Source organism: Salvelinus alpinus, chromosome 7, assembly GCF_045679555.1.
Source record: "Salvelinus alpinus chromosome 7, SLU_Salpinus.1, whole genome shotgun sequence".
Lineage (NCBI taxonomy): Eukaryota > Metazoa > Chordata > Actinopteri > Salmoniformes > Salmonidae > Salvelinus > Salvelinus alpinus.
In genome coordinates this window covers 42,335,998-42,359,791 of record NC_092092.1, presented here as the reverse complement: position 1 = coordinate 42,359,791, position 23,794 = coordinate 42,335,998, and the positions used below count along the sequence as shown (strand labels likewise).

At 42.1% G+C, this 23,794-nt stretch overlaps 1 protein-coding gene across 6 annotated transcripts in view; it reads right to left on the bottom strand.

Moving 5' to 3' along the window:
- The window catches only part of LOC139581064 (ATP-citrate synthase-like), a 113,342-nt gene that overhangs the window by 61,553 nt on the left and 27,995 nt on the right, over positions 1 to 23,794 (bottom strand). For 5 of the 6 annotated variants that reach the window (XR_011676139.1, XM_071410427.1, XM_071410423.1 and 2 more), the window contains exons 9-15: positions 22,034 to 22,170; positions 21,448 to 21,509; positions 19,353 to 19,470; positions 12,540 to 12,694; positions 10,732 to 10,825; positions 10,106 to 10,165; positions 1,017 to 1,158 (exon numbers count right to left, since the gene is read on the bottom strand). Coding sequence is in view for 5 of the 6 variants with exons in the window: in XM_071410427.1 (XP_071266528.1) it covers positions 1,017 to 1,158; positions 10,106 to 10,165; positions 10,732 to 10,825; positions 12,540 to 12,694; positions 19,353 to 19,470; positions 21,448 to 21,509; positions 22,034 to 22,170 (768 nt within the window). In the remaining variant the exon portion in view is untranslated. The remainder of the gene's footprint in view (positions 1 to 1,016; positions 1,159 to 10,105; positions 10,166 to 10,731; positions 10,826 to 12,539; positions 12,695 to 19,352; positions 19,471 to 21,447; positions 21,510 to 22,033; positions 22,171 to 23,794) is intronic. The other variant, XM_071410426.1, reaches the window with a different exon arrangement.

The window sequence follows — 23,794 nt, the reverse complement described above, 5'->3', positions numbered from 1 at the left end:
TTCTCGCATGGAATAGCCTTCATTTCTCAGAACAAGAATAGACTGACGAGTTTTTAAAGTGCTTTGCTCCAGATACTCAGCTAGTATAAAGAAGACCAGTTTTATTGCTTCTTTAATCAGAACAAGTTTTCAGCTGTGCTAACATAATTGCAAAAGGGTTTTCTAATGATCAATCAGCCTTTTAAAATTGATAAACTTGGATTAGCTAACGCAACGTGCCATTGGAACACAGGAGTGATGGTTGCTGATAATGGGCCTCTGTACGCCTATGTAGACATTCCATTAAAAAAATAGATATACCGTTTCCAGCTACAATAGTCATTTACAACATTAACAATGTCGACACTGTATTTCTGATCAATTTGATGTTATTTTAAATGGACCAAAAAAAAAAGCTTTTCTTTCAAAAACAAGGACATTTCTAAGTGAACTTTTGAATGGTAGTGTGTGTGTAAATATGTGTAAATATATGTGTAAATATATATATATATATATATATATACATGCACACAATTATACTTCATTTTAACATGCTAATTTTATATAACCCCTGTAAATGTCATGTTAATAAAACATTTCTATCTTATATTTTAGTTTCGGTTTTTAAATCGGAGTCCACCCGTGTCATTTTGGTGCCATTTTCGGAAAAGGCCATGGGTGGACTCCGATGTGTGCATTCTCAGGCCACTTTTGACCCAGAATTTGGACACAAAAATGTATATACACATCTCAGCAATGGTGAGACCTACAGACAAAGTGCAGTGTGCTTCTGATAATGTGTTGTATCATTTGGTAAGCTCAGTTTGGCTCTAAAACAAATGTTTATTCCACCCCTCTAAATTTCAAACTTTTTTGTGAATAAGTTCTGTGCCTTTCTCAAATGGTTACTCTGTATTTTTATGGCCATCTACAACAATCAATTATTTTAAAGTCCTTGAGGGGCAGTGAACAAGTGCACACTGAGGAAAGATTTGGAGGAGAATGGAAATTGGGCTCAAGAGTCTTGAGAGACATACGTGAAGGGATAGACCATGGCCGCCACAGAGGGCTCGTCTCGCGAGCACACGTAGTCAAAGTCGAGCATGCCTTGCACCGCCCGCGTCTGCATGCCCCACATGATGGCTTTGGTGTTTCTGCTAAACAGCATGGTGGGCTTGGCTGCAGGGAGATGAGAAAAGGAGGGAGGGGATAAGAGGAGTGGAGGAAGAGAAGAGACATCACAGGAGGGGTTATGTAGAGTACAGCAAGGCACTAAGAACAGAGACAAGCAACGGGGACGGGGAGCACATGCAAATATCAGAGAGACATGATAGGCTGTTAATTCTGTGAGGATATGTCACAAATGTTACACGGGAAATGTGTCAGAGAGAGGGTTCTCTGTTTTTTCTGAAAGCAGACAACACCAGGGGAGGCAAATGGACAAGTGGGATGAAGGAACTATTCATTTTAAACAAGAGGGGGTCATTGTATTTCTTCTCAAACATGTGTTAATGGAAACCTGAGGCAATCTAAGAAATGTTATGAGAACTTAAACAAATGAGGATGTGTGAGAAGAATAGAATGGTGAATGTTTTGTATTTGATACATATATCATTGTGTGCATTCCTCGATTACAGAGAGAAAAAAACTAAGAATCCTTGATTGGGGGAAATTGTTGAAAATAATCTTTCCCATTGCTCACGACTTAGACGAAAAAAGACATACAAGTGAAACGTAAAAATATTTTTCTGAAGGTATCGAATGAAGTCAAAGAGTGACTAGTTCATTATTAGTTATATTTGTCAGTAGGACATACATTTCCCTTTCTTGGAGCTAAGGGGTCTCTTTCCTAAGGGGCTCAGACGACATATAACAATGTTTTGGTTTTTCATTGTACTGAAAAGTGTTACTGAAACACCTCCCCCTGAAAATGGAAGAATTAGTAATGAATTATTCCAAAGCAACAACTCTAATGTACCTCACCAAGGTAATAAACATGTTATATTGCTTTGTTATTAAGGGAACACAGGTTCAACAAAAACACACAAGCGCAACACAATTGATTCCAAGACAAGATTGTGTTCAAGATTGCCTACGAGCTGAAACTGTTTTTCTTCTGTTGAAACATGCCGTTTTAAGAGGTTGGATAAGTACTGTATAGGCTAACCAATTATTTATTTTGCCTTTATTTAACTAGGCAAGTCAGTTAAGAACAAATTCTTATTTTCAATGATGGCCTAGGAACAGTGGGTTAACTGCCTTGTTCAGGGGCAGAACGACAGATTTTTACCTTGTCAGCTCAGGGAATCGATCTTGCAACTTTCCGGTTACTAGTCCAACGCTCTAACCACTAGGCTATCTGCCACCCCATTACGGAAAACATTCCACCTAGCCAACCAAAGGGTAAGGTGCAGCTATTACAACAATTATTTCAGACGTACATGAATTGCCTCTGTCTGCAACCATTTTAAAACAATTCTTGAACACAACCCAAGTGAAAACAGAAAAGGTCAAAGGGCAGAGCAGTTTGGTAGTTCAGGTTCCAGTGGCATGCATTGAAAAACGTGGCATTCTCGTGGCTTTTTTGAGCAAAACTATGAATTAACTGACTTAATTACAAATAATTGTCAGCATTTACCATCACATCAACGTTTGGTACGTTCACTGTATTACAATGAACAATAGCAAGTCTATTTCGCTCCAGCAGCTGGCATATTCTGTCCGTTCACAATTCACCTGTGGGAACATGGCTGCTCTCAACACCTGACAACAGAAAGCGTTGGCCACTATCCGAGAGATTGTTTGTAAGGACATTACCTCTGCCCTCAACTTCTCTTGAGTATTTTGCACGGCTCAGTTTTAAAGTGGATACCTACTCAACTAAAGTTTAAAGACAGTGGCCAATGTGCATGACCTGGAAACAGCACAAACTAAGCTAGAAGAGGAAATCAATCTACAAAAAATTAAACAATCAATTGAAAATCTTTCCCGTAAATTAAGCTTAATTTACCATCCATTGAGTAAGACTCAACCATTACTTCCATGGTAATCGACCCAGCACTGGACAACAAGCTACGCAGTAATGATCTGATTAGCTGATTTAGCAACTATTAAATCTAAAACTGGAATTACTAAATCAGAACCCAAATTGATCTAGTTACTCCCGCTTCTATAAAGAACTGTACATCTCCGATTGTAAACCCACACCAAGCCAGACTAAGTCCTTTCTAAAAGAAGAAACCTCAAATTATTACAGTCGTTCACAAAGGTTACTTTAGGAGAGATGTGAACACGGCACTAATTGCACTTTTATAAAAACAGTTAAGGATGTCACCCAGTGTTCTCACTATCACCCCCCCCCCCCCCATCCTTGATAAACACAGATATTAAACTGTTTTCCAAAATGTTGTCATCCAGTCTCGAGACTTACCCAAATTGGGCCACATGGACCAAAGCCTGTTTGTTACAAGGTGTTTATCCTGGGCCTCCCGAATGGCGCAGTGGTCTAAGGCACTGCATTGCAGTGCTAGCTGTGCCACTAGAGATCCTGGTTCGAGTCCAGGCTCTGTCGCGACCGGGGCAGCGCACAATTGGTCCAAAATCGTCCGGGTTAGGGGAGCGTTTGGTCGGCCGGAATGTCCTTGTCCCATCGCGCTCTAGCGACTCTTGTGGCGGGCCAGGCGCATGCACGTTGACACGGTTGCCAGGTGTACTGTGTTTTCTCCGACACATTGGTGCGGCTGGCTTCCGGGTTAAACATCCATTGTGTCAAGAAGCAGCGCGGCAGGGTCGTGTTTTGGAGGACGCACGGCTCTCGACAAATCGCCTCTCCCGAGTCAGTACAGGAGCTGCTGCGATGGGACAAGACTAACTACCAATTGGATACCATGAAATTTGGAAGAAAGGGGTAAAAAAATGTAATACATGTTTATCCTTGGATAACCTCTCAACTATTGCATAGGCTTATGAGCCCAAGCCCCAAAAAATAAAACGATAATGTATTTAAATTATGATTATGCATGGCAGACAAACATAAAACAAAATTGATTTAAGACGTCTTTGGTAAAATAATTGGTCTAGCCTATACTACAAAATTAAACAAATTAGAGTAAAATTTCTAACTAAGAGATTGGGAGAGCCCAAAGCGATGTTGTTGGTTCAATGATTGTAAAGGGCAGCTTAAAGTTAGCCTACAATTATAGTGAATTTGTATTTTAATTAACCTACTAATAGGGCATGTTTCATATTTTCATAATGAATTGGGTGACATTACCTTGAGCTATACAGAATCTCCCCACCATGCGTTACCATCTCCTTCATTCCGTACTCAAGCTCGCAAAGGGGCTGTCAACAATTACCGAACAGATTTCACTTGGTTTCTCAAATTAAGCACTGGGTAGCTGTAGGAACAGGGTTGGAGAGTCCATGGCATACAGAGATTGGGCGGAATATCAACGAGAATATCAAATATCGCACAGCGAGAGCACACGCCTCAAACAGTGTTTAATGCTTGGAGTGAAATAAGTGTTCTTACACTTCTATATATAGAAGTAGATTAGCCGGCATCATTTAAAAACAGACCGGCGGGAAAGCGTGCGGCCTTATTTGCTATTCGAGTGCATACAGATTTATTTTTTCCCCTGCCCATTTGATAATGGGCCGTTCTAAATCTAAACTCATTTTAAATACATAGTAAAGACTAGATTAAATTGAGAATAGCCTGATGGGTGAAAATATGATCATTTCATGAGAGAAGAGCAAGTTTTTTTGCGACTTTCTCAAATCATCAATAGCCTATAGTCGCATCATGCAGCCCATATATGTTTCGATTTTCTAAGACATTCTAAGGTTTGGATCATTCCCAAATAAAGTTGCCAAATAACTAAATAAATAAAAATCTAGCATAGAGGACCTGTTTCCGGAATGGGAAAAACATCCTTTCTATTTTTTTCAGCTAAGTAAAATAATATTCTTCTAGATTTGACTTTTTTTCAAATGTAGATATTCCAAAAGAGCGCATTTCAGCAGCTTCTATGCAGCTTGTACGCGTGGAGGCCTGGAGATATATGTTAATTAATGGTAAATTACCGTGAGACCGGTCGTCTTTTGCATGAAAATAGCCGGTTGACAAAATGTCATGACCGCCAGCCACAGCCCTACGCCTGGCACCTACTACCATACCCCTTTCAAAGGCACTTAAATATTTTGTCTTGCCCATTCACTCTGAATGGCACATATACACAATCCACGAATAAAGGAATAAAAATATATGTTTTACCCGTCTCCTCCCGTTCATGGACACTGATTGAAGTGGATTAAACAAGTGACATCAACAAGGGATCACAGCTTTCACCTGAATCCACCTGGTCAGTCTATGTCATGGAAAGAGCAGGTGTTGTTCATTTTTATTTATTTTTATATTCAGTGAATGGCAAAATAAACAATTCAAAATAGAATTAACAAATTTACAAAGAGGGGAAAGACATAGGACTATCCATACCAAACTTTAAATTGTATATCCAGGCACTAGCATTTCACCACATCCTTAATTGGTTTAGACATGACTCTTCTGCCCCCTGGCTGAATACAGTGAGAAATATGGTGTCTATCACCCTGGAAAAGGTATTCACTGATATATCCATTCAACAATATAAACTACGCTTTGGTCAGATTTTTACTCACACAATTTCTATGTGGCGCAAAATTGAAAAACAATGTGGCATTCCCATTTCCCAATAATGCCTTGCTGCAACCCTTAATATCATGGACAGTAATGGTTTTGTTAAAATTCTAAGATATTAAAGATATATACACAGCAAAAGGAAACAAATTTTTCTATACTAACAACATAGATCAGCTATGCTGGCCTATGGAGTCACTTGGGAAACTGAACTACCGAACCATTCAACGATGGGATTTAAGAATAGATGATCTGTGCTCACGAAAGAACTGCTCTCTATAATATATAAACAACTTTTGGAACGCTCATATTCTAAGCTAGCCATAAAAAAAAAGCACGGTCCGCAGATCTAATTAAATTGGAACAACCCTTTAACTGGAACAGAATATGGAAAAATATGACCTGGGTTGCAGTCATCTTCGTATGCATTTCTTTGTTTTTGTACCTGTAATCCCCCCTCTGAATTTTTTTTATCTAAATAAAAAGCATATGTTCGCTACTGTCTTACCAGGGCCTCGTTTCATTCCAGATCTTAGTTTCCATCTATGCTTGCCATCTGCTCTGTCATGACTAGAAGGTGGAGTCAATACCTCAGAACCTAGATGACTAAAGGAGCTATTAAATAATAGGCTACACCTATCCAGATCTATCAGACACAAAAGGGGAGGGAGTGCAAGCGGCTGGTGTAACAGCCTAAGCAACATATGCCCTTTTGAGGCCAGTCTCTGCCGCTACGATCTGTCCCCCTTTACATTTCCCACTGTACTTTCAGAAATAATACAATACAGGCCGAATGTTCTTGAGTGGCTCAGCCAGAGCCCGGACTTGTACCCGATCTAACATCTCTGGAGAGACCTGAAAAAAGCTGTGCAGCGAAGCTCCCCATCCAACCTGACAGAGCTTGAGACGCTCTGCAGAGAAGAATGGAAAAACTCCCCAAATACAGATGAGCCATACATACAGCGTCATACCCACTTGAGTGGATAACAAGCAGTATGGCTGGTGGCATTGTCATGCTGGAGGGTCATGTCAGGATGAACCTGCAGGAAGGGTATCACATGAGGGAAGAGGATGTCTTCCCTGTAACGCACAGCGTTGATTGCCTGCAATGACAACAAGCTCAGTCTGATGATGCTGTGACACACCGCCCCAGACCATGACGGACCCTCCACCTCCAAATCGATCCCGCTCCAGAGTACAGGCCTCGGTGTAACGCTTATTCCTGTAACGCTCAAACGTAAATCCGACCATCACCCCAGGTGAGACAAGACCGTGAAGAGCACTTTTTGGCAGTCCTGTCTGGTCCAGCTTGTGCCCGTAGGCAACGTAGTTGCCGGTGATGTCTGGTGAGGACCTGCCTTACAACAGGCCTACAAGCCCTTGGCCCAGCCTCTCTCAGCCTATTGCGGACAGTCTTAGCACTGATGGAGGGATTGTGCGTTCCTGGTGTAACTCGGGCAGTTGTTGTTACACGTGGTCTGCCACTGCTAGGACGATCAGCTGTCCGTCCTGTCTCCCTGTAGCGCAGTCTTAGGCGTCTCACAGTACGGACATTGCAATTTATTGCCCTGGCCACATCTGCAGTCCTCATGCTCCCTTGCAGCATGCCTAAAGCACATTCACGCAGATGAGCAGGGACCCTGGGAATAGTTATTTTGGTGTTTTTCAGAGTCAGTGGAAAGGCTTCTTTAGTGTCATAAGTTTTCATAACTGTGACCTTAATTGCCTACCGTCTGTAAGTTGTTAGTGTCTTAACGACCGTTCCACAGGTGCATGTTCACTAATTGTTTATGGTTAATTGAGCAAGCATGGCAAACAGTGTTTAAACCCTTTACAATGAAGAGCTGTGAAGTTATTTGGATTTTTGTGGATTATCTTTGAAAGACAGGGTCCTGAAAAAGGGACGTTTCTTTTTTTGCTGAGTTTGTGTGTATATACAGTGGGGAGAACAAGTATTTGATACACTGACAATTTTGCAGGTTTTCCTACTTACAAAGCATGTAGAGGTCTGTCATTTTTATCATAGGTACACTTCAACTATGAGAGACGGAATCTAAAACAAAAATCCAGAAAATCACATCGTATGATTTTTAAGTAATTAATTTGCATTTTATTGCATGACATAAGTATTTGATACATCAGAAAAGCAGAACTTAATATTTGGTACAGAAACCTTTGTTTGCAATTACAGAGATCATACGTTTCCTGTAGTTCTTGACTAGGTTTGCACACACTACAGCAGGGATTTTGGCCCACTCCTCCCTACAGATCTTCTCCAGATCCTTCAGGTTTCGGGGCTGTCGCTGGGCAATACGGACTTTCAGCTCCCTCCAAAGATTTTCTATTGGGTTCAGGTCTGGAGACTGGCTAGGCCACTCCAGGACCTTGAGATGCTTCTTACGGAGCCACTCCTTAATTGCCATGGCTGTGTGCTTCGTGTCGTTGTCATGCTGGAAGACCCAGCCACGACCCATCTTCAATGCTCTTACTGAGGGAAGGAGGTTGTTGGCCAAGATCTCGCGATACATGGCCCCATCCATCCTCCCCTCAATACGGTGCAGTCGTCCTGTCCCCTTTGCAGAAAAGCATCCCCAAAGAATGATGTTTCCACCTCCATGCTTCACGGTTGGGATGGTGTTCTTGGGGTTGTACTCATACTTCTTCTTCCTCCAAACACGGCGAGTGGAGTTAGACCAAAAAGCTCTATTTTTGTCTCATCAGACCACATGACCTTCTCCCATTCCTCCTCTGGATCATCCAGATGGTCATTGGCAAACTTCAGACGGGCCTGGACATGCACTGGCTTAAGCAGGGGGACCTTGCGTGCGCTGCAGGATTTTAATCCATGACGGCGTAGTGTGTTACTAATGGTTTTCTTTGAGACTGTGGTCCCAGCTCTCTTCAGGTCATTGACCAGGTCCTGCCGTGTAGTTCTGGGCTGATCCCTCACCTTCCTCATGATCATTGATGCCCCACGAGGTGAAATCTTGCATGGAGCCCCAGACCGAGGGTGATTGACCGTCATCTTGAACTTCTTCCATTTTCTAATAATTGCGCCAACAGTTGTTTCCTTCTCACCAAGCTGCTTGCCTATTGTCCTGTAGCCCATCCCAGCCTTGTGCAGGTCTACAATTTTATCCCTGATGTCCTTACACAGCTCTCTGGTCTTGGCCATTGTGGAGAGGTTGGAATCTGTTTGATTGAGTGTGTGGACAGGTGCAGTTAATACAGGTAATGAGTGGAGAACAGGAGGGCTTCTTAAAGAAAAACTAACAGGTCTGTGAGAGCCGGAATTCTTACTGGTTGGTAGGTGATCAAATACTTATGTCATGCAATAAAATGCAAATTAATTATTTAAAAATCATACAATGTGATTTTCTGGATTTTTGTTTTAGATTCCGTCTCTCATAGTTGAAGTGTACCTATGATAAAAATTACAGACCTCTACATGCTTTGTAAGTAGGAAAACCTGCAAAATCGGCAGTGTATTAAATACTTGTTCTCCCCACTGTATATATATATATTTTTTTTTAAAGGGGAGCGAGGAAAGAGGAAGTGAGCAACTTTCTGGAATGAAACGCAGTCCGGGACAGCTGCAGACCTATTTGACAAGGTTTGCATCGGATTCTACACCCTCCTCCCAAAGTGTACACTTACACCCGTGCATGGATTTAACAAATGGTGGAAACTCACTCCAGCCAATGCATACATGAATAATATGCTCCAGCCAATGCTTACATCAATAATATGCTTTAAAATCCATGCCGGGAAGCATGCAAGTCAACATTTCAGGAAAAGAGTAGAGAATTGGGACAGTCACCATGAGAAACACCTAACTGGATGGAGGCTGAACAAAGGCATTTCCCACACGCACTACTTAAGAGAAACAGGGATAGAGGTAGGGGAAAGAAGGAGGAAGAGAAAGAGAGGAGAGCCTGGAGGAGGACTGAGTGTCTACCTCCACTCCAACCTGACAAAGCCTGTGCTTCTGTGACCAACTGCGCAACACCACAAAGCAGTGACGACAAAATAAGCGACAACGGAAAAAGGTACAAAACAGTTTGAATAAAAGCCCTACTATGTAACCTCATCAATCAACGAATGCATTGGGTGTGTTGTATGGTTGCATGTATGGCTGCATGCCTTGGCCTTCACACTTCATTGCATGGATACCCAATAAGAGAAGGGACCGATATAGAGCTCAATTAACTAAACATCTACTTAAAAAAGGGATTAAACACAAACAATACGAAACCCAAGGAACTTACCCATGTAGACCATTCCCTAGGCCTACTCCGTGGGAGTTCTAGAATGCCAATTCAGAACATAGGCGTGAAAGCAACACACACACACACACACCTCTAAATTGGGGAAGTGTGGGGGGAGGAGAGGGGAGGGGGGAACAGGATGGGCGAGCTAGTCGTGTAGGCTTACACCTGCACTTACCGTAGCAGTCTCCTGTGAATTCCTCCTTCACAGGCCACAGCCATGGACAATGAGGATCGGCTTATAAGATTTGAGCATGAAAAGACAGGCTGATTACACATCGAAATGAGGGGCAAAACGGAAAAAAACTGAAAACATTTAAAATGTCAAACTGTGCTGGGGAGAGAAAAGGGAAAGTGGGATGGCAGAGGTGAAGAAGCAGACAAAGACAGAGGGTGGCGTGTGTGATAACAGGGTCATTCATATTCATTAGTGCACAATGCACACTGTAGCAAAACATTTTGCAATGTCATTTGTTTACTCCAGGTGCTCTACTACGTGATTTAAATGGTTTCCGTTGCAAGACATCTTGCTACATTTAGCTACAATGTGTCTTAATGAATATGAGGTGTAGGGAGTCTAAACTGTCCCCAAGTTGTCCCTTTTCTTACTGAACCTCTGAGGAGCTAAACATGACATGTTTGTTTTGTTGTAAACTAGCACTTTAAGGATAGGTTTCCCCTGACACAGATTAAGCCTAGTCCTGCACTTAAAAGCATCCTCAATGGAGACTGGGTTTAATCTGTGCCAGGGAAACCAGTGAAAATTGGTAAGGAGGGCAGGGTGGCATGGTTAGCACTCGTTACCTGCTGGTATGCCCGCTTTGGGCTTCTTAGCTGACGTGGCATCATTGGCTGCTCTGGGCTCAGAGAAGGAGGCTGTCCTGGTAGATGCTGGGGTCTAAAAGAAGAGACAGTGATGAGAGGTAGATGTTGGCTTCCTGAAATCAAATCAAATGTATTTATATAGCCCTTCTTACATCAGCTGATATATCAAAGTGCTGTACAGAAACCCAGCCTAAAACCCCAAACAGCAAGCAATGCAGGTGTAGAAGCACGGTGGCTAGGAAAAACTAGGAAGAAACCTAGAGAGGAACCAGGCTATGAGGGGTGGTCAGTCCTCTTCTGGCTGTGCCGGGTGGAGATTATAACAGAACATGGCCAAGATGTTCAAATGTTCATAAATGACCAGCATGGTCAAATAATAATAATCACAGTAGTTGTCGAGGGTGCAACAAGTCAGCACCTCAGGAGTAAATGTCAGTTTGCTTTTCATAGCCGATCATTGAGAGTATCTACCGCTCCTGCTGTCTCTAGAGAGTTGAAAACAGCAGTTCTGGGACAGGTAGCACATCCGGTGAACAGGTCAGGGTTCCATAGCCGCAGGCAGAACAGTTGAAACTGGAGCAGCAGCACGGCCAGGTGGACTGGGGACAGCAAGGATTCATCATGCCAGGTAGTCCTGAGGCATGGTCCTCATGGTACTCATGTCCTCCGAGAGAAATAAATAAAATAAATAATTCTAAATAAATCACAGTGTCACCAGAAAAGCACCCCGACACCACCACCTCACCTACTTCACGGTGGGAACCACATATGCGGAGATCATCCATTCACCTACTCTGCATCTCAAAGACACGGCGGTTGGAACCAAAAATCTCAAATTTGGACATCAGACCAAAGGACAGATTTCCACCGGTCTAATGTCCATTGCTCGTGTTTCTTGGCCCAAGCAAGTCTCTTCATATTGGTGTCCTTTAGTAGTGGTTTCTTTGCAGCAATTTGACCATGAAGGCCTGATTCACGCAGTCTCCTCTGAACAGTTGATGTTGAGATATGTCTGTTACTTGAACTCTGTGAAGCATTTATTTGGGCTGTTATTTCTAAGGCTGGTAACTCCAATGAACTTATCCTCTGCAGCAGAGGTAACTCTGGGTCTTCCTTACCTGTGGCAGACCTCATGAGAGCCAATTTCATCATAGCGCTTGATGGTTTTTGCAACTTCACTTGAAGAAACTTTCATAGTTCTTAAAATGTTCCAGATTGACTGACCATGTCTTAATTGATTATTTTAGCTACTCTTGCCATAATATGGACTTATATGGCTCTTCTGTATACCACCCCTACCTTGTCACAACAACTGATTAGCTCAAACACAATGAGGAAATAAATTCCACAAATTAACTTTTAGCAAGGCACACCTGTTAATTTAAATGGATTTCAGGTGACTACCCCATGAAAGCTGGTTGCGAGAATGCCAAGAATGTGCAAAGCTGTCTTCAAGGCAAAGTGTGGCTACTTTGAAGAATGTATTTGTTTAACACTTCTTTGGTTACTACATGATTCCATATGCGTTATTTCATAGTGTTGATGTCTTCAGTATTATTCCACCAAGTAGAAAATAGTCAAAATAAAGAAAAACCCTTGATTGATTTTGTGTCCAAACTTTTGATTGGCTGGCTGGTATACATACATACGTACGTACGTGCGTGCATGCATGCATACACTCCACTGCTTGACCCCCAAAAATAATCTTGGTAGACCGAAAAGCTATCGACCAAACAATCGTCATGTCGACTAATTGGGGTCAGCTCTACATTGAACACAAAACGTACAGCGGCGTTGGTGCTGGAGTTGAGCAGGAAGTTGGCTGTGTGGGCGGCTACTGGAGGCTGGTTGGGGATTGGCTGGTGGCCCAGCGCCATGCCGACAATGGCCGTCATGTGGGTCTCTGTGCCGAAAACATAGATGGGGATACCGGTGGTCTTCCCTGTGGGAAAAGAAAAATGGACATGGTTAACAAATATTTTGATTATCCTGAACAACTGTACAATAAAAAAGGAAACCTATTGATCAAATCCCCAGGTGTGAATTTCCCAAAAACATACAAATCATTTTTATTGTCTACCAATGTACTCAAAATTATCTTAGTGCCAAAGATGGTCTTTATGTTTTAGTACACCCAGCAAACCTGGAACATTAGGCAAGATTCACATACGTTTTTATTTATTTTTACTATTTTCTACATTGCAGAATAATAGTGAAGACATCAACACTATGAAATAACACATATGGAATCATGTAGTAACCAAAAAAGTGTTAAACAAATACATTCTTCAAAGTAGCCACCCTTTGCCTTGAAGACAGCTTTGCACACTCTTGGCATTCTTTCAACCAGATTCATGAGCTATTCACCTGGAATGCATTTCAATTAACAGGTGGGCCTTGTTAAAAGTTCATATTTGGAATTGCTTTCCTTCTTAACCTCTCTGGGGTAGGAGGCAGTATTTTGAAGTTTGGATGACAAACGTGCCCAAAGTAAACTGCCTGTTACTCAGGCCCAGAAGCTAGGATATGCATTTGCGTGGTAGTATTGGATAGAAAACACAAACATTTCTAAAACTGTTAAAATAATGTCTGTGAGTATAACAGAACTGATATGGCAGGCGAAACCCCGAGGACAGACCATCCCAAAAAATTAAAAAAAAGACAAATTCAGCCTACCACTGTTTCCAATGGCTGTCATGTTTATTATGACAGCCACAATTATGTTTATTACATTTTGTCTGTAGTGTTTTCATGCGAGTGGATGAGAGTGCATTCTTTGTTGTTTATCTCCGGTAAAGACAATAACGATTCTCCATCTTAAATGTTATAGTTTATTTTAGTATTAGGGTAGCTGAGGTTTGATTATAAACGTTGTTTGACTTGTTTGGAGAAGTTTATTGGTAACGTTTGGGATTCATTTTGTATGCATTTTGAAGGAGGGAAACCAGTGGATTATTGACTGAAGCATGCCAGCTAAACTGAGTTTCTGGGGATATAAAGAAGAACATTATCGAACAAAAGGACCATTTGTGATGTAGCTGGGACCTTTGATTGCCAACAGAAGATCTTCAAAGGTAAGGCATTTATTATATCTCTATTTCTGACTTTTGTGGCGCACCTGCCTGGTTGAAATGTGTTTTTCATACTTTTGTATGCGGGGCGCTGTCCTCAGATAATCGCATGGTGCTTTCGCCATAAAGCCTTTTTGAAATCTGACACAGCGGCTGGATTAACAAGAGGGTAAGCTTTAATTTGATGTATGACACTTGTATTTTCATGAATGTTAAATATTTATATTTGTCATTTGAATTTCGCGCTCTGCAATTTCACCGGATGTTGGCCAGGTGGGACGCTACGAGCAATGGACCGGTGGAAATCTGTCCTTTGGTCTCATGTCCAAATGTGAGATTTTTGGTTCCAACCGCCAGGTCTTTGTGAGACGCAGAGTAGGTGAACAGATGATCTCTACATGTGTGGTTCCCACCATGAAGCATGGAGGTGGTGGTGTGACGTTGCTTTTCTGGTGACACTGATTTATTTAGAATTCAAGGCACACTTAACCAGTATTGCTACCACAGCATTCTGCAGCAATATGCCATGCCATCTGGTTTGCACTTAGTCCCACTATCATTTGTTTTTCAACAGGACAATGACCCAACACACCTCCAGGCTGTGTAAGGGCTATTTGACCAAGGAGGATCGTGATGAGTGCTGCATCAGATGACCTGGCGTCCACAATCCCCCGACCTCAACCCAATGAGATGGTTTGGGATGAGTTGGACCGCAGAGTGAAGGAAAAGCAGCCAACGTTTGCTCAGCATATGTGGGAACTTCTTCAGGACTGTTGGAAAAGCATTCCAGGTCATACCTCATGAAGCTGGTTGAGAGAATGCCAAGAGCGTGCAAAGCTGTCATCAAGGCAAAGGGTGGCTACTTTTGAAGTATATTTTGATTTGTTTAACACTTTTGGTTACTACATGATTCCATGTGTAATTTCATAGTTCTGATGTCTTCACTATTATTCTACAATGTAGAAAATAGTAAAATTAAAGAAAAACCCTTGAGTGAGTAGGTGTGTCCAAACTTTTGACTGGTAATGTTAGCATTCATACATATGACTGTCCTGTGAGGATCAGCATGTGTCAGATCAGCGGTGGATGACAGTAGCCAGGACCTTTCTCACCCACAGAGGTGGGGGGGGGGGGGGGATGACAGTTCACACCCTGTTGTAAAATACCCAGGAGAAGAGGACGCCGTTTTCCACCCAAGTATTAAAAACCTCTGCAGGATTGGTGTCCCCCCTAACGTAGGCTAATGTGATTGGCATGAGGTTTTAAGTAACATGAACATATCCCAGAACATAGACAGATCTGATATTGGCAGAAAGCTTAAATTCTTCTTCATCTAAGTGTACTGTCCAATTTACAGTAACTATTACAGTGAAAGAATACCATGCTATTGTTTGAGGAGAGTGCACAGTTATGAACTTGAAAAGTTATGAATTAACCAATTAGGCACATTTTGGCAGTCTTGATAGAATATTTTGAACAAATACGCAATGGTTCATTCAAAAACAGTCAAAAACTTCGCACATACACTGCTGCCATCTAGTGGGCAAAATCTAAATTGTACCTGGGCTGGAATAATACATTATGGACTTTCTCTTGCATTTCAAAGATGGTACAAAAAAAAATTGTATTTACTTACCAGATCTATTGTCTTTTATTCTCCTACATTTATTTCACAAATTTCTAAGTGTTTCCTTTAAAATTGTATCAAGAATATGCATATCCTTGCTTCAGGTCCTGAGCTACAGGCAGTTAGATTTGGGTGTGTCATTTTAGGCGAAAATTTAAAAAAAGGGTCAGATCCTTAAGAGGTTTAACCAAAGGAATGTCTTCGTTAACAGACTGTCTTCCCGCCGAAACTAACAGTTTCTAAATTGAATACTGGAACAATATTTCTAAAATAAGAACGTGGGGAATGGTCAAAGATGATGTATGGAAAACTAATGTCATATTGGTTTTTATTTTGTGATGTCATTAAAAAGATTGAAAAGTAAATAGTGTAACTTGGAAAGTATATCCCCTTTATCTGTTAAGTCTCCATCCTTAACGTTGTATATGAGATATGAAAAAGGATTAAAGTATTTTTGTTAACATAGATTATTTTATGGCTCCTAAAAATCACATTCCTATCTCTTATAAATTGTGCATAGTAAGTAGCCAAGCCCCTAGTGAGGTCAGAGAGCGTGTCAGAATTACGGACCCGCCCATTTCGAGAGAGTGTATAAAAGGATTGGTAAAGAATTAACATCAGCCCAGAAAAGTGTGGAGCGTTGCTACACGTTTGAAATGGTGTGGTCCCGTGTGGCTCAGTTGGTAGAGCATGGCGCTTGCAACGCCAGGGTTGTGGGTTCATTCCCCACGGGGGGACCAGGATGAATATGTATGAACTTTCCAATTTGTAAGTCGCTCTGGATAAGAGCGTCTGCTAAATGACTTAAATGTAAATGTAAATGTTGGAACTTTGAACCTCAACATGAGGTGAAGAAAATAAACTCACTTCCCAGAGTAGATCAGAACATCGCCAGGCTGCAGCGTTGCGTGTAAAGTGGTTCAAACTGACTACCAACACGAGGTGAAGAGAGGAGAAAACTCCTCTTGGACAATCACTGGAACGGCTGATTAGCGGTCCTCAGTCAAATGTCTAGAAAATCTAATTTAAGATTGAACAGAAGCACTCACTCCAGTTAAAAAGGGTGCGTTATCAGGGATAGGAGTGTTGAGAAATGATGCACAGCAACGATATCTACCACAAAACCACGATACCAATAACCACCGTGGTCAAAATAACTATGAAGTACGTCGCCAGCGAAACGCCTACTGCAACAATCAATCTGATCGCTACGTTCCTGCACCCAAACCACACAAAGTGCCAGGGCACAAGGGTAACAAAGGGTTCAATGACGATATAATTGTAGACTGATGCTCTATAGAAGCTTTGCTAAGAGAAGTACAAAAGCGCAAAACATTTGAGAAGGAGGAAAAAGATGAGTCACCATGACTAGCTGTGGAATTGCCGGACAACAGGTCCGCCAAATTTAATTCCATTAGAGAGGACGCAAACAATCCAATTACCCCCGCTCTCACTCGAGACCCTGTCCAGGGCCCGCTCGATCAAGAAACAAGCCCACAGGCTTTGACTATAGACTCCGATACAAATGTTGCAACGCACAAGGCAAACATCGCAATGGCCAATTCCAATCAAACTCAGATAAGTCAATATTTTGTAACCATGAACAAAGTGGGACCATCCTACTACTCTTCTCAAATCACCGTAGTACACTATTCTCATCATCCAGTGGGAGCCATCGACACAGCTGGCTTGCCTAGCTATCCAAGGAGAATCTTCCAGAGTGAACAGTAGAAGACAGGAAAGGGGAGACCCCTTTCAGACAATCAGAGCCTTACAAGAATGCCGCTGAAAGGCCATCCCACATCCTTCCTAAGAAGGCTGGATCCGACAAAGATAAACAGCATTCACACGTAAAAACATTCATGATTTCTTACTCCAAACGGGCGGCGGCTCGTGTGCAAAGTATATAAATAGTTTTTAATTTCTGTGTAACAAGCCGCCATATGCTTTCAGTCCGCTAGGGACCTTATTCTCATGTATTAAGTGTGTATGTTTGTGATATTATTTAGTTAGTAAATAAATAAACCACTTTGTGTAGTACTGAATCATAAGGTTGGGGTTTTTGCAGATCCAAGAAGGTTATGACTGTTCAGAATGATAAGTAATCATTAATACGTTGACTGTGATATGGATGTGATAGGTAAAGACCTTTAGAGTTTAATCCGGGAGATGGTAACTCTGAACAACCGCTCTCAATCATTGTTACATGATTAATTTAAAAGCATGTAACAATTAAAACAAAGTTAGTTGATTCGATAAATAAGTCATCAGATTAATCAAAGTAAGTCACGACACAGGTCTTGCTATGGATTTTCGAGTAGATTTAAGTCAAAACTGCAACTGGGCCACTCAGGAACATTCACTGTTTCTTAGTAAATAACTCCAGTGTATATTTGGCCAGACTGAACCACGTTTTCCTCTAGGATTTTGCCTGTGCTTAGCTCCATTCCATTTATTTTTTATTCCGAAAAACTCCCCAGTCCTTAAAGATTACAAGCAGAACCATAACATGATGCTGCCATGACTATGCTTGAAAATATGGAGAGTGGTACTCAGTAATGTGTTGTATTTGCCCCAAATATAACACGTTGTATTCAGGCCCAAAAGTTAAAATTGCATCTTTTTTTTGCAATATTACTTTAGCGCCTTGTTGCAAACAGGATGCATGTTTTGGTATATTTGTATTCTGCACAGGCTTCCTGCTTTTCACTCTGTCAATTAGGTTAGTATTGTGGAGTAACTACAATGTTGTTGATCCATCCTCAGTTTTTTCCTATCACAGCCATTAAACTATTTTAAAGTCACAATTGGCCTGCTAGTGAAATCCCTGAGCGATTTCCTTCATGTCCGGCAACGTTTGGAAGGACGCCTGTATCTTTGTAGTGACTGGGTGTATTGATACACCATCCAAAGAGTAATTAATAACTTTACCATGCTCAAAGGGATATTCAAAGTCTGCTTTTAATTTTTTTTACCCATTTAACAATAAGTGCCCTTCTTTGCGAGGCATTGGAAACACGTCCCTGGTGTTTGTGGTTGAATCTGTGTTTGAAATTCCCTGGACCTGACAGCGAATTGTATGTGTGGTGTACAGAGTTGAGGTAGTCATTCAATATTCATGTTATACAGTATTATTGCACACAGAGAGTGCATGTAGCTTATTATGTAACTTGTCAAGCACATTTTTACTCCTGAACTTATTTAGCATTGCCATAACAAAAGGGTTGAATACTTATTGACTCAAAACATTTCAGATAATCATTTTTATGAATTTGTAAACAATTCATAAAAACATAATTACACTCGTACATTATGGGGTATTGTGTGTAGGCCAGTGACCAAAAATCTCAATTTAATCCATTTTATATTAAAGACTAACACAATATAATGTGGATAAAGTCAAGGAGTGTGATTACTTTCTGAAGGCACTGTATGACCAGTAGTAGGGTTATCTGGCCACACTTCTACATTACTTTATTACTCCCCCAAATCGCCTTATCACATCTGATAGTTTCTGCCATATTGCTTTCAACTGAGTGGCACCATCGCGTCAACTAAGGTCTGTCCTAAATAGCACCCTATGGGCCCCGGTCCCATCCGGGATGCAGTAGTCTCAGATCAGACAATTGGAGTAAACGTTGGCAGAAGGGAGGAGTGGGACAATTGCCATGTTTCAATTATCTTTCCTTCTCCACAAGTGTGCACTCGTTCACTCCACATTATGCATTTCAAAGCATTGGATTGATACAAGAATGGCTGGAGGGAGCTACCACCATATTCATTATACCAGTCCATTCCTTTTAAATCCATGAGGGGGAGTGTACAAGTGCACACTTCGGGAAGTAGGGTAGAGAATTGGAATGTAGCCAACTAGTTGAAGTGAATGTGCAGCCTGGACTCACCTACTTCTCCCATCACTCTCAGGCCCTCCTGGTAGTTGGGGCCACCGCGACGCACAAAGATGGTGACTCCGTTCTCCTTCAGGGGTCCCTGGTAGTCTTTGATAGCCCTGACGATGCCCTAGTGGTGGACAAAGTAGAGCACAGCATGGTAAAATGTATGGATAGACATGCCTTGTTCAAAGCATGGGATTAACGGCAAGCACAATGGCTAAGGCTGGACAAAATCTGCAGGATGGCTTTTCTAAATCTGTCCTTATTGAATTTATATAATTATATACATAATTTTCATATATGAAACTGCAGCATGTTATATCATGTTTAGTGGCATTATTTGGTTTGATTGAATAGATTCTAAATGTTAGAATTTTGCCAGGAAGACTAGGCATCAGCTCATATGTATCCAAATAGAGAACCACTGTGTCCGAAAATTGATCTTGCCTACAAATGTTTTAAACGTACTGTGTACTAATCATACTATATATGTACTGTTTAGTATAAAAGTATGCATTCAGCAACAAATAAACATACTAGGCTCACCCATACTAAGAAAGCGTCATCTAATGCTCAAACGTGTTGTTTCCCGCCATTCGTTAATTTTGCAACAGCCCATCCTCTTATCACAAATGGGTCTGAAAAGATGCACCTCTTCCTCAATAGAGTATGCAGCAAATACTAGATGAAGTCTAAATGAGTACACTACATGACCAAAAGTACGTGGACACCTGCTCGTCGAACATCTCATTCCAAAATCATGGGCATTAATATGGAGTTGGTCCCCCCTTTGCTGCTAAAACAGCCTCCACTCTTCTGGGAAGGTTTTCTACTGTAAGATGTTCGAACATTGCTGCGTAGACTTGCTTCCATTCAGCCACAAGAGCATTAGTGAGGTCAGGCACTGATGTTGGGCAATTATGCTTGGCTCGCAATCGGTGTTACAATTCATCCCAAAGGTGTTCGATGGGGATGAGTTCAGGGCTCTGTGCAGGCCAATCAAATTCTTCCACACCGATCTCAAAAAAACATTTCTGTATGGACCTCGCTTAGTGCACGGGGGCATTGTCATGCTGAAACAGGAAAGCACCTTCCCCAAACTGTAACCACAAAGTTGGAAACACATAATAGTCTAGAATGTCATTGTATGCTGTACCGTTAAGATTTCCCTTCACTGGAATTAAGGGGCCTAGCCTGAACCATGAAAAACAGCCCCAGACCATTATTCTTCCTCCACCAAACTTTACAGTTGGCACTGTGCATTCGGGCAGGTAGCGTTCTTCTGGCATCCGCCAAACCCAGTCTGTCGGACTGCCAGATGGTGAAGTGCGATTCATCAGTCCAGAGAACACGTTTCCACTGCTCCAGAGCCCAATGGTGGTGAGCTTTACACTACTCCAGCCGATGCTTGGTAATCTTAGGCTTGTGTGTGGCTGCTCGGCCATGGAAACCTATTTCATGAAGCTCCCGACGAACAGTTCTTGTGCTGACGTTTCTTCTAGAGGCAATTTGGAACTCAGTAGTGAGTGTTGCAACCGAGGACAGGCAATTTTCAGCACTCGGCGGTTCCGTTCTGTGAGCCGTTCTGTGACCTACCGCTTCGCTGCTGAGCAGTTGTTGCTCCTAGACATTCCCACTTCACAATAACAGCACTTAATTGACCGGGGAAGCTGTAGCAGGGCAGAAATTTGATGACCTGACTTGTTGGAAAGGTGGCATCCTATGATGCCACGTTGAAAGTCACTGAGGTCTTCAGTAAGGCCATTCTACTGCCAATGTTTGTTTATGGAGATTGCATGACTGTGCGCTTTATTTTATACACCTGTCAGCAACAGGTGTGCCTGAAATAGCATAATCCACGAATTTGAAGGGGCGTCCACATACTTTGGTATATATAGAGTATGACATCCTGGCATTTAAAGCACTCTCAATGTTAGACATTTTACAAATTATACTATCTAGAACATGAGTAGAGGTATTTCGACAAGGCTAATGAATATATTTTCCATTACATTCAAGGGACTCATGCACATTCTGCACTCAGATTATGTCTGGCCCTATCAATGACACAGCAGTAGGGGAAGACCGTGTTTGGGCGCCTTACTTTGAACGTGGCCGCCACGTTTGTGAAGTTAGCGATGCTTCCTCCGATGATCAGCACTTTCCCTGACGAGGCAAAGATAGAAATGTGTTGTTAGTATTAATGCTGAGACTATCTAGTTTGACAATGCGGTAACACACGAAGAATTGAGCATGTGATAGAACTTAGTGCACCACTGAGTTAAATAGTCCTAACCAATGGAATTCGTCTGTGTCCAAAAGTTATTTAAGTGTAACTAGTAAAAAAACAACACATATTGCTCCACATTTATTGATGAAAATTAATAAATGAATTAAGAAGATCCAACTCGGATCAAAAAGTTGGAATAGAGGCAGTGTACAGGAGCAATACAGTCTGTGGGACTTTTTGCTTCTACATGCATTGTTTTTTATGATATAGCCCAAATGTAATATGAGCTGACTATGCCAACGTTGATTTCAAAACTATAAGAGGTGCAAGTGGGCAACCTTGGCGAGTTCCCAGGTGTAGGGTGAAGTTGCCACTAGATGTTGATCTTGAGTCAGTTCTGCATTTTCCTACTAATGGTTAAGGTTATAATTGGGGTAGGGGATGCTGAGCAAGTGCCCACCTTCGTGGTGCTTCTCTCTGGTCATAAGTGAGAGGATGGTCTTGGCGTAGTCATAGGTCTGTTGCTCGCTGGGCGCTCCAGAATATTCCCCGTAGTTGGCCAGCTCATCCACTCCACCCAGGTCACAGATGGTGTCACTACGTTCGAGGGGACAGGGGTCAGAGTCAAGGACAAATGGTTGCCTCACAAACGGTTCCCTATTGCCTTTACAGTACACTAACTTTGACCAGGGCCCATAGAGTAGTGCACTAGATAGGGAAAAGCGTGACATTTGGGACATGGTCAAAGTCATGCCCTGAGCTGCACGGGTTAGAAATGCAATTAGAAAGTCTCTTCAGTGCCAAAACCTCCAATGCAGCGCAACTGTTGTGTTCAGTAACACTGGGATCGATTCAAACTGAAAACTAAGTGTAGCTGGGATCATAGAATTATAAATAACATTGCACTACAGGTAACAAGTCATTTTAATCTTTTCCAAATCCCAGTTGGAGGATTCCCTAAATCAGGAGCGAACAAGCAGGGTGGGAATCCTCCAAACAGCATTTCTGGAAAAAAACATCTGGATGACAGTATGTTTCTGCTCTCTTGCCAACTAAACTCGGCAAAAAAAGAAAATGTCCTCTCACTGTCGACTGCGTTTATTTTCAGCAAACTTAACATGTGTAAATATTTGTATGAACATAAGATTCAACAACAGACAAACTGAACAAGTTCCACAGACATCATTAATGGGATTGAGATCCGGGTTCTTCGCTGGCCATGACAGGAAATCACGCACAGAACGAGCAGTATGGTTGGGGCCATTGTCATGCTGGAGGGTTATGTCAGGATGAGCCTGCAGGAAGGGTACCACATGGAGGGAGGAAGATACCTTCCCTGTAATGCACAGCGTTGAGATTGCCTGCAATGACAAGCTCAGTCCGATGACGCTGTGACACATCACACCAGACCATGACGGACCCTCCACGTCGATCCTGCTCCAGAGTACAGGCCTCGGAGTAACGCTCATTCTTTCGACAATAAACGCGAATCCGACCATCACCCCTGGTGAGACAAAACCGCGACTCGTCAGTGAAGAGCACTTTTTGCCAGTCCTGTCTGGTCCAGCAACGGTGGGTTTGTGCCCATAGGCGACGTTGTTGCCGGTGATGTCTGGTGAGGACCTGCCTTACAACAGGCCTACAAGCCCTCAGTCCAGCCTCTCAGCCTATTCCGGACAGTCTGAGCACTGATGGAGGGATTGTGCGTACCTGGTGTAACTCGGGCAGTTGTTGTTACACGTGGTCTGCCACTGCTAGGACGATCAGCTGTCCATCCTGTCTCCCTGTAGCGCTGTCTTAGGCCTCTCACAGTACGGACAGTGCAATATATTGCCCTGGCCACATCTGCAGTTCTCATGCCTCCTTGCAGCATGCCTAAAGCATGTTCACGCAGATGAGCATGGACCCTGGGCATAGTTCTTTTGGTATTTTTCAAAGTCAGCAGAAAGGCCTCTTTAGTGTCCTAAGTTTTCATAACTGTGACCTTAATTGCCTACCGTCTGTAAGCTGTTAGTGTCTTAACGACCGTTCCACAGGTGCATGTTCATTAATTGTTTGTGGTTAATTGAACAAGCATGGGAAACAGTGTTTAAACCCTTTACAATGAAGATCTGAAGTTATTTGGAGTTTAACAAATTATCTTTGAAAGACAGGGTCCTGAAAAAGGGACTTTTTTTTTTGCTGAGTGTATTTATGGGACAGTTTGGCTCAACAATTAGGT